The sequence below is a fragment of the Notothenia rossii genome (assembly GCF_949606895.1).
Source record: "Notothenia rossii genome assembly, chromosome: 3".
Lineage (NCBI taxonomy): Eukaryota > Metazoa > Chordata > Actinopteri > Perciformes > Nototheniidae > Notothenia > Notothenia rossii.
In genome coordinates this window covers 9,239,715-9,251,752 of record NC_136901.1, presented here as the reverse complement: position 1 = coordinate 9,251,752, position 12,038 = coordinate 9,239,715, and the positions used below count along the sequence as shown (strand labels likewise).

Sequence of the window (12,038 nt, the reverse complement as noted above, 5' to 3'; positions counted from 1 at the left end):
ACACACACACACACACACACACACACAGACACACACACACACACACACAGACATCTGCAGAGCCTCATAGGTATGCGCACACATGGATTCTTGGCGAAATGATTAAAATGGAGATGATGGAATAGAGAAACAGATTGGACCAAACAAGTGAGGGATGTGCACACAATCAGACACACAATCAGACACACACTCAGACACACACTCAGACACACACTTGCAGATGGTGGCATTATTTACGGGGCTGTTTGTCTTCCTCAGACGAACAATAACATCCTTAGATTTCCCTGTGATGCTGATAAATCAGGATACCAACGCCAGAAATATGACTCCAGCTTTATCTATCTCTCCTCTGACGCACATATTTATCTATGCCCAGACGACGTTACTTTGCTATTCTACTTTCGCTATGTCTTTGTTTCTTTTCGTCATCCTCTCCTGCTCTCATTATTCTCGTGAACTTGCTCTGTTAGAAAAACCCACCACTCTTGAGTTCATTAGCTCTGCCTTCCTTTCTTCCCCTTCTGCTCCCTTGTTCACCCTCTTCCTCCCATCCTCTCTTTTTACCTCATGGTGTTCATCTATCCGCTGTGTCCCGGCCGCGCTCTGATCCGTCTCTGTTAGTTCTGCCCCGGGCCGAGCTGCCAGGCCACAGACTCCTGAGTACTTTTCCTGAATTCCTCACTCTGTTAAATCTCTCCTCCAACCTGTTGGAAAACTTTCTCCGACTTCATTTTGCTGTAAGACACGGAGCGAAATCTCTTGTTGGTGTCTTTTAAGTTGCCTTTGCATACTTAGATTCATTTTAAACCTCATTGAAATGACTTCCTCAAGTGCAACAACAATTTTTCCAGTTATTTTTCTTGATGAATCTACTTTTTATCAAGAAAAATATGTCAGAAAATTTAAAAAAAATATATCCCTTTTTTTCGGAAAACACCTTTGCATTTTGTGTTTCGTCTGACCAAGTGTACAAACCCCTAACATATATTTTTGACTAGCACATAAGACTTAAAAGAAACAGCAAATGTCAACATAGAAACAACACGGGGGGGCATTAAAAAAGGCAGTTAAGAGTTGATCCTTAAGTTTTAAAATAACTTTATTTCTCTTTCTCCCCGCTCTTCAGATGTGGCCGTGCCTCACCCGGACAAGAAGAGTGTCCTCATGTATGTGACGTCGCTCTTCCAGGTGCTCCCCCAAATCATTTCCATGGAATCCATTAAGGAGGTGGAGACGTTGCCGCGGGCGACCGCCTCCGGCGCTGCCCGGATGACGACGGAGGAGCACTACCAGATCCAGACCCAGCAGCGCTTCTCCCAGCAGGTCAGACACACACACACACACACACACACACACACACACACACACACACACACACACACACACACACACACACACACACACACACACACACACACACACACACACACACACACACACACACACACACACACACACACACACACACACACACACACACACACTAACAATGGTCACGTGACACTGCCAAGGCTCATCAGCAATGCAATACTTTTTAATCACATTAGGTAAAGAATCATCTTTAGCCCCTAGGAAAGGAAAGGAAGGAAGGGACCTAGACACCTTTAAAGAAGCATGGCATCCTGTTTCCTAACTCAAGTGCCATCCCTTTCTTCATGGGAACTAGTGACAGTGGCATCTTCACTCCAATGACCCCTATCTTTGTGCTGTGATGATGCCATGATTCATTTCCCATGAGCCTTTGCTCTGCATGCATTGCATCTGTGCTCAGCGCCACTTGCTTTGAGAGCTTCACATTTACATTTCATTGCTTTGTTATTGTGTCAGCGCCCACACTAGGTAATAACACTCAAGTACACTCTATAGTATTGCATATTAAACCACTAAATGACTGCAGTTGTTTGTACACCGCATATTATCAGCTCCAGAACCGGATTATCTCACCCTGTTGTGAAATTAGTTTGAACTCCTTCTAAGCATCAACACAATCATCATGCCAACCTTTATCGGGATGAGTAAGTGGGCTTGTGAAATTCCCAGCAGGAATGCACTATTGGAGGGATAGTAAAGGGATAAGAATGTCTTTAAAAAATGGCATTTGTTTTAAACCATCGTTATATAGTGGTGACACCGAGAACAGAATTAATCAAAAACAGAAACCCGCTGAGATTTGGTGATTTTCGAGAATGAATTTTAAAGCAGCATTACTGTGGAGCGCTTCATTTTCACAAAAGCAGTGAAATAAAAACATTGGATGGAGGTTTGAAACTCCCTCTCTCCCTGAAGTTCAGTGGAATAAAATAAAGATGCTAATCAGCTGCCACACAGGTTCACAAGCATACTTAGTTTGCATTCTACTTTTTAATGATAAATTGGATAATGAACAGTTGGAGGGCATCTTCACTTCTCAGCGGTACCACACACTGAGAGCGTGGAGGAGCATGATAATCACAAACATTTTCATCTTGATTAAGAAGAGAAAAGGTTGCAAATGTACATTAAATACTGTGATTATACCAGCACACAAAAAAATAAAAAGGCCACAAGACAATAACCTTTGAGCTTTTCTGCCACGTTTTTGATGGAAAACACCATTTTTATTTTTGTGTGGGCGTATTTTAAAAGATATATGATTTTATATTTGCCAAAATCTATGGCATTTTTTAAAAGCTCTGATCTATTTGCTGCTGAAGGCTGATGAAGCTAAATCAATTATAAGCTCTTTATAGTGATACTTTGATTGCATTTTCTGACCTGAAAAGCCCCTCAGTAAAATAATTAGATAGGCCCTATTATAAATAGGACCTTTTTAACATTAAAGCATGTCACACTGTCACAGTAGGGGCACAGCATACCAATATGACTCTGAAAATGAGCGAGCATAATATGTCTTTATTTAAATAACTATCAATCTTGCTCACACAAAGCAGTTACTGTTACAATTACCCAATTCAATAAATGAATATATAAATTAGGGCTGTCAATTTAACGCGTTAACGCAAAAAAAAATTAACGCCACTAATTATTTTAACGCGATTAACGCATGTGTATTTTTTGTCCTCGACCGCCCCGTAGTTTCAGAGCGCATCAAGTTTAAAATACCATCTACAAGCTGATGCTGACAGCCCCGCTCCTGCCGTCCGCTTGCGGCAGAGGCAGACCACACTTCCACGCTCACCGGCAGGCACCGACTGCATTGGGAGGACCGGGAGGGTGTGTGTATGTGTGGCCCGAGCGAGCGAGAGAGAGACCTTACGTGTATTGTTGTTAGCATCTGGTGCTAGCTAGCTGGGCTAACGGATATAAGGAGTTGTTTCAATGAAAACAGAGGACCGACATTTCGCCGACAACTGCGCCGAGCACTTGACTTTATGCAGGCAGCCAGACAGCGGGACATTGTATGAAAAGTCAGCACACTCAGCACGGATCAACATGATTGCAGCTTCCAGGCGGCTCCCGTTCGAGCAGCATATGCCTTGAGTTGCACAACGATCCATCACACACACACACACGCACCCACACACACACACACGCACCCACACACACACACACACACACACACACACACACACACACACACACACACACACACACACACACACACACACACACACAGTATTGTATTATTGTATGAGAGAGGTTCCAGGTTGAATTGAGGCAGATATTTGTAATGTTCAGGTTGCTGTGTTTAATATTCAAGAGAATATTTGTCATCGTTCAAATGATAATAAACATTTGCATAAAGCATATTTGTCCACTCATATGTTGATAATAGTATTAAAAACTTGAAAAATATTCCTCTAAGGTACATTTAGAACAGATAAAAAAAATTGCGATTAATCGCGATTAACTATGGACAATCATGCGATTAATCGCGATTAAATATTTGAATCGACTGACAGCCCTAATATAAATAATTCCGTATCTATATAATCACCATCCACCATCACATGATCAGGTTCGAGTCTCAGAGCAGGGAGGCAAGCAGATGTTCTTTTCCTGGATAACTTAGGCCAGGCATGCTGGGAGTTGTAGTCACCTTTTCAGTGAGGAGTAGAGAAATCTCACTTTTACAGTGATTATATCTGTGAGCTTCAGAGTGAGAATTGACTGCTAAATTGAGACAGGGACTCCGAAAGAAAGTGCTGTAAAAGCCTGACAGAGCCACAAATGAGATCCACCGGCGCTGACCTTTTAGAGCTGAGTTAAGAAGAGGTCAGTGTGGCGCCGAATCGCAGCAGGATGGAGCGAGCTTCCTGGAGTAATGGCTGCTAATATCATTATCTCACTTAGTTTAATGGCCACATCAAGCCTTTCCTCAGAGTGGAGAGAAAGTACTTTCCCTTCTGGGAACCAGGCAGACTGGCGCATGTTGAGAAGAAAAGATAAGAGGGCAAAGAGGAAGTAGGGAGATGTATAAAGATGTACAGTAAGATGGAGGGGGGGAATGAAGAGTGAGATGGAGCAGACAAATAGGGAGTGCAGGAGCAAGTCGGATGGCAATACAACAAGAGAGGGAGTCAGGAAGAAAAGAGTTACTGACAGCGGCTATTATCGGCCTCCTCCCTCATCTGTCATCATGAAAGCGGTGCTGTCAACACCTCCATACATCAACACCATCCTACCCCCACCTGGGACTCAGGGATGATAGTTCATGGAAATGAAAGTAAGGAAATAAAGTAGCCAAAGTTTTTGCTGGAAACGACACAAAGTCAGCTTTTTCTGTGACTTTTTCCCCGCGCAGTTAAACCCCGCCCGCCTGGTGCTCGGAGCGGGTGAAAACAAACGCCCTGCCAGGGAGCGTTTGATCCAGGGCCGGGTGGCCTCAGGCTGTCTGCTCTTTACAGAAAGAAAAACACCTAATCCACCTTGAAATGGAGTGAAGGGGAAACAGTGAGGGGCCAAACAGAAAGGAAGACAGACAGATAGATGATGACAGGTGAAGAAGAGAAGAAGAAGAAAAGGAGATTCAGGGGATGGAGGTGAAAGGAGAGATTGATAGCTGGGGAGAAAGCTCCGAGACAGCTAGAGATTACACTTTTATGGTGTCTGTGGTGGAACGGTTGACTCGGTTTTAGCGATGCAGCAGATCACCCGGCTGTCAAAGGAAAGGAAGCTTGGAAATGTCAATCAAGAGGGAGAATCCGTCATCAATTAGGAGTTATTTGTCCCTTCAAAATAAGAGCTTATTTCAGTGTACCCCCCTAATGAGAACTTAAAAGTCAGTTGCTGCCAGCCAGTGACTGATAGATGGTGGTGAATTGCTGACTGCAGTCGTTCAGAGCGGCTGCTCGTTTGGGATAAATGGAGCAGAGTGAGTGTAGAGCCACACAGGCCAGTGATCTCTTTCCCTGGAGAGGAAACCAAGTGTTAAACTGATGACTTCTACACATCAGCAGGCAGAAAGAGAGTGTGTGTGTGTGGTTGGGTTGTTGAATAGGAGCTGCTCACAACATCTGCTTTGACTTTGCGCTGCTGTCTGTCAGTCATTGTGCACATCTGCATTAACACATCTGTTCTCTCTCTGTCTACTTCTGCCCTCTCTCATGTCAGCATAAACGGTACCCGGGTTTCCATCCAAGACACTTTTGAGGATTCTAGTTAGAAAACAATGTGCTTCATAAGATTAGGTGCCTTTGAATATATATTAAAACAATATCATAAGATCCAGGAAGTGTTTGCAGAATAGGATAACTGCTTTGTAACAGGAAGTAGCAATTCCAAGATAATATCAAATGCTAAATATGTCTGACGTTTGCTAACATCAGCCCTAGAGACAGTCTGTGCAGTATTTCATCTCCAGAGAACATTAAAACCGCAACATCCATAATGTTTGCTGAAGTGCGAGTAATAACTGCTACCCAATAACAGTTTTGGAGACTTCCCATTTTTCTTGTAAATGTGTTTCTTGACACTCTGCTTAGGGCTGCTCGATTATGGCAAACATCATAATCTCGATTATTTGGGTCAATAATTGATATCACGATTATCGATTTACTTTGAAAACATCAATTTATTGAAAAAAAAAAAAGTGAACAGTATGTTTTTAGCAGTTGATTACCCTGAACTGTAAGTATAATTCAACTGAAAAACCAAAAAAAAAAAAAGATTAGAATAATAAAAAATAATCGTTTTATTTCGATTACGTTGTTTTCGTAATCGTTGCAAGCCAAAATCGTTATTGCGATTAAAATACGATTAATTGAGCAGCCCTAACTCTGCTGATGGAAAAACACGTTTAATTTTTACATTCAAAAGTTCACGTAAAATTAGCTTGACATTTGGATGGAAACGGAGGTTATGTGTATTCATGTTCCTTTTTTCTCCTGTTTTCTGCTCTTTCTCATCTGTCCTCATCCTCATTTCCCATCATCACTCGCTCCTTGTCCCTTTTTCCCGCCTGCTGCATCTCTTCCTCTTCATTTGAATTTGGCTTTCGGATCCTTTTCGCTCGATGTTTTGCATTCTTTCGACTCTCTTTTCTGGTCTCTCTTGCCAACTCTCCCTCCCTCCTGCTCTGTCTCTCCATCTCTCTCTCAGATCACATTGAGTGTGGCTCAGGGCCGAGTGCAGAGTCCCTCCTCTCAGCCTCGCTATAAAAGCTATGCCTACACCCAGGCTGCATATGTCAAGTCGCCCGAGCAAAAGAGGAGGCGTTGTACTGATCAGGTCCGTGTCCTGCAGCTCTAACACTCTACGTCCATCTGTCTGTCTGTCTGTGCACGATCCGGCTGCCACTGTTTGTCTGCGTCATTCACTAAAAATGTCCATCTTAGCAAGTCTATGGTTTTACATATATATAGGGAATTGTATTTTTAAAGGTGGTTTTGCCAAATAAAAGTACGTAAAAACACTTATTCCTAATATTCCTAGTCTAAATTTGACTTAGTTTGAAAAGATTAAACACTGTCAAAATGTGAATTTACTTCAAATATCTAAGTATGTGCATGAAACCATGGGACTTGTTAAGTTGGACTATTTGATGCTTAGGCAATAATTCATGGTTGAAATGTTTTGCGATTGATGTGTGATATGTTAGTGTTTATTATATAAGAAATTCTAACTAATAGGTTTTTTTAACAACCCTTTTTTCCCCAATCTAGCAATATTAAAAATCATAAACTTTACCTGTTTATAATAAGATAAAAATATCGATATTGACTATGAGGCTACAAGCTGGGAAGAGTGGAAACCTTATAACACCTCTGTATATCACTCCCTTTGAAAACCAACACAAATTAACACAACATGACATTTCCAAATGTTCCCATGCCTTATCACAAAATGGGGCTCATTATTCGCTGGGATGTGTTCAGAGACTGTGTCAGATATTTACTGTAGCAGCAGGGGGCTCAATTTGTCTAGTAAGCTTTATTGAAGCACACCCGCTGTTCTTTTTAAAGTGGAATGTAAAGCAGAACACGGCATAAAAACCCCCCGTCTTATCTCCACAATGTTGCTTACATTTGAGATAAGAGAAACCGATTGTCTAGTTTTCTCTGTCAAACACCTTTTTGAGGACACGTGAGGAAAGAAAACCATGTTTAAGAGGGTCAGGGACATGAATATCAAGATTTTATTTTAACATTTGATTCCTTCACAGTCTGTACAGTCATTTCTGAGTCTCAATACAAAACAAGTGACGAAGGCTGGACAGTTATCAGCCTTTTGTATCTGTTCAGGAGCAGAGAGAAGAATAGAGGGAGAGGAGGAGCATGGAGCCCAGATACAAAGTTGTTAGTGTCCAGATCAGCACACAAAGACAGAAAGAGAGATAGAAAGAGGACAAGTTGTTGAGGTTGGAGCGAGGCCAGAACTGCTTGTCAGCGACGGTAATGGCTTACACTAACAGGCCTCTCCTCGTCTCATCTCTCTCCATCTTCTCTGTACTGCGTGTTTTCCCCCCGAACCCTTTTTCCTAACATTCCCTCTACTTCTCAACCCTTTTTTCCCATCTTACCCCCAAACCCAACACTTATTTCCCTCTCCACAACCATCTCTGTTCGTCACCTCCCATCCGCCCCTCCCCTCTCTAGTTCCTGAGTCCGGGTCACGAGGAGCTGCAGCGGGGCCTCAGTCCTCTGCCTCCAGGCTCCACCAGCCTGGAGAGCTACCAGGCCGCACTGGAGGAGGTATGGTGGTCATCAAGACATTTTTCATATCTTATATTTCATGTATTCTTCTGTTTTATGCTTTTATATTCCTGATAGTCAACAGATCCAAAGTACTGTGTGTATCAAAGCCTCATATATCGGCTCAGAGCTCAGTTATTTTGGTCCATAAAGCGTTAAATGCAACACTTTTGCACTGGCTGATGTATAACTTTATAACCGTGATAAACACTGCAGTTTTAATTTAAGTCAATCTCACATTCGCCATCTTGCTGCTGAAAATGGTTCTCAAAGAATTAGCTATTTCCTCTTGTTTAAGAACAACTGCAGTTACCAGCCGTTACTGAGCTCTTTTTGTATGTATTCAAATGTTTCCATCATCAATAGCAACCACTTAGCTTGGTAGACAAACAGAATATCTCACACTCTTATACTTCGAGTGTGTTGTGTTATTTTGAATCTGAAGGTGTTGACCTGGCTGCTGTCGGCTGAAGACGGGCTCCAGGGCCAGCCTCCCATCTCCAACAATGTGGAGGAGGTGAAGGAGCAGTTCCACACGCACGAGGTGAGAGCCAGAGCCGTGCAGTCTGCTGTAACTAGTGATACTATCAGAACAGCTTTTTCAACTGGTAACAACAATTCAGAGTACTTTGCACTTAGCAGAAAAGCACCTCATTACAAATAAGGTATCTAGTGTTCTTAAAGGAGCGGTGTTAAGGATTGAGTGATATCCAACGGTTAATGTACATGTCTTTATTCCCGTAAAATGTGAATTGATTATTTTTCCTAACAGAGCATCAGTTTGATACTAGAAAGATGTGCTCGGCGGGGTGCACGCATGAATGATACTACAGCCAGATGTTCGTTGCATGAGATGTTAAATATTTTACATCATGGTTTCTGACAGTGTTAACAGAGCAGCAGTAATGTGCCCCTGTCGTCGGCTAAAAACAAAAAAATGCTCAGAGAAAAAGAAGAACAAGTCTAGAAATACTGGTTGTTCCACTCAGAGTAAAACATCTCCTGATTTTGGATTGATCTGTAATTTATTTAATGTGTCTCCTCCTACAGAGCTGCAGCTGTTTTAAAGCTATCTGAGAGTGTTGAATTAACTCTAATAGATGTGGACTTGGCCGACTCGCTTACCACTTATACTTTCAAAATTAAATTAACCCTGACCATTTTGCTGTGTGAGGATCATATAGGAGTTAAGTACTCAGAGGAAATAGAGTTAGCTCTGAGTTGAGAGGGTGAAATGTATTTTGAAAGCAGTTAAAGTGAATGAGGGTAATTCGGTGGGATTAGTGACGTGAAGTGCTCCTAATTATGCAAAATGAGAGGAACCGGTGTGAGTGTGGGATGTCCTCTCTGTCTCCAGGGCTACATGGTGGAGCTGACCACCCATCAAGGCAGCGTGGGGCGGGTCCTCCGGGCCGGCGCCGCCCTGCTGGGGGAGAGGAACCTGAGTGAAGACGAGGACTCGGAAGTCAGGGAGCAGATGAACCTCCTGAACGCCCGGTGGGAACACCTGAGAGTGGCAAGCATGGAGAGACAGACCAGGTACACACACTTGAAGGAATGACACCATAACAAGTGCCGGGTTGTATTCAAACCCAGGTCCTTTGCAGCTGGAGCGGATCCCCAGTGCCGCAAGAACTTTGGTCATCGTGTCTCAGTTTATAATTATACAATCCTAGGGCTTATGGCTAAATACCATCAAATAAAGACATACTTTTCATATTCTAAATTGGGTTTTAAAGTGCTTTGAGTGGCTGCTAAGACTAGAAAACCACCATATATAAAGCAATCCATTAACGTGAAGTCAAATAAGCAAGTGAAAGTACCAAAGAATGCATATTTGAATACATAACAACGACATTGAAAAAGATTGAAAGTGTTAAGGGGTGTGAAAGAATGCAAAGCCTAATGAAAAATGATACCCACTCAGAGACACATTCATATGGTTTGAAAGGATTTATTTATTGCTTTGAATAAAGTTTCTTCTCTTCTCACACAATGAAGAGGACCACAGTAGCCGGCATTGTTGGATACAAAGGCCTTTCTAATTATGGTGCATTCAATGATAACTGACACCGAGCCAAATTTAATTAACTGCTCAGCTATCTGCTTTGATAATCTTGTTGATTCACAAAGCCGTGCGGACATGGCCTGGACTACCAAACAGCACTTAGACAAAACAGCAGGGGGTCAGTATAAGAACAGGAGAGGTATCTCTTATCATGTCCACCAATTAAATCAGCTGCTTGAGGCCTCAGAGTCTTTAACCACACCTTTATCTGACCTTGTGGCCTCCTCTTGAGCTGGACTCTTTCTGATGAGCACTGACGCCCACCATATCAACGTTTGATTGACAGCTCATTGAACTGTCTCTCACCCCCAGACTCCACGAGGTGCTGATGGGCCTGCAGCACCAGCAGCTGCAGCAGCTCACCGACTGGCTGGATGTGACGGAGGCGCGGATTAAAAGGATGGGGACCCAACCGATGGGTCCTGACCTGGAGGACGTCAAGCACCAAGTGGAAGAGCACAAGGTGGGCCCTCCTTCTGCTGGTCTTTTACTCATATTATGCCAAATGTAAAATAAATCTTACTGCTGCTGGTAGAAATGAATTCACACGTACTTCAGATTTTTATTATGTTTAAGAAGAGTGGCAGTTCTTAAAGCATCTTTATTTCCGTGACGACTGGGACTGAAAGTTACTACATGGAGCTTTTGTTGTTCTGCCGACCGCTATTTCCAAGGTCAAGATGGAATTATCCCTTTCAACCATGGCAATCATTAATTGCATTGTGTTTAATAGTAAGTGGCTTTTGAAGTCGTAAAGATCTCCAACCATTACAAAGCACCAAATAAGCCGACCATAACTGCATTTCAGGTTATGCTTTTGTTTTCTGCCACTTTTAAACATAGGGGTATTGGGCTCTGAAACAAAACTGCTTTACAACTTTACCCCAAGACTGAGGACCGACACCAGACATCCCGACATCCACTTAGAAATCATAGGTCTGCAACAGAAACTAAAATCAGCAGACCCTGGTTTTGTTTATTTTGTGTGTGTGTGTGTGTGTGTCCTACTTCTTTTATGTTGTTTTCGTAACCAATTCCCCCGCTGCACGCTGGAATCTCATTCTGACTGGGAGTGCAGAATCATCTGGAGAAAATGGGAGCTCTCAGAGAAGATTTGGAAATGGAATCCTGTTACCAACAGTGGAGGCTTTACACAATATGAAAAATGCAACTTAAAGATTTGTTGTTGGGATTTGCTCTATTTTGTTGCAAGGTTTTGGTATCAATATGTGTACAGGTTGAATAATGTAAAATATAGAAAGGTGACTCCTACTGAAAGCCTTGAATGTTTACAGCATGTGAAGCTTCCTGAACACAACACAACAGTTTCAGAAGTGTTCCTGACTAAACAATCAATTCATTATAATAAGAAATCTACTCTTTGAATAAAAATAAACACAACAAATAATGCTTTTTTAAAGAAATGTTGTGTGTGTGATGCTGAAAATGCAATTAGAATATGTCAAGACGTTAAAGTGGCAATTTAATTTGAAAGAAATGAAATTGGCAGGATTTGATGGAAGTGTTGATTTAACTGTGAACCTTTCAGAAGTAAAACCATCAATTTAAATAAGTGCAGAGAGAAGAAATTATAGGTTAGGTTGAAGCATTGACGTTTGTCTTGAGGGCTCAGTTGAACATCTAATTTAAATTAGTGAAAGGAGTTAGAATGCGGTTAATGTGAACGTATTTTAAAAAGCTGAAGTTAAGGCGTAGATTGGAACATTCTGTGCAAAAATATAAAACTTTAAAACTCCTAAAAAAAAACGACTTCAAACGAGATACATTTAAAAAGTTTGACGTCAAACTCTCACATGTCCAAAATGACCAGAAGTTTT

The 12,038-nt window shown here is 42.0% G+C and overlaps 1 protein-coding gene across 12 annotated transcripts in view; it reads left to right on the top strand.

Moving 5' to 3' along the window:
* The window catches only part of dmd (dystrophin), a 179,903-nt gene that overhangs the window by 78,525 nt on the left and 89,340 nt on the right, over positions 1 to 12,038 (top strand). For 11 of the 12 annotated variants that reach the window (XM_079672703.1, XM_079672706.1, XM_079672702.1 and 8 more), the window contains 6 exons: positions 1,127 to 1,323; positions 6,541 to 6,669; positions 8,037 to 8,132; positions 8,578 to 8,676; positions 9,490 to 9,671; positions 10,513 to 10,663. In XM_079672703.1, the coding sequence (XP_079528829.1) occupies positions 1,127 to 1,323; positions 6,541 to 6,669; positions 8,037 to 8,132; positions 8,578 to 8,676; positions 9,490 to 9,671; positions 10,513 to 10,663 (854 nt within the window). The remainder of the gene's footprint in view (positions 1 to 1,126; positions 1,324 to 6,540; positions 6,670 to 8,036; positions 8,133 to 8,577; positions 8,677 to 9,489; positions 9,672 to 10,512; positions 10,664 to 12,038) is intronic. The other variant, XM_079672694.1, reaches the window with a different exon arrangement.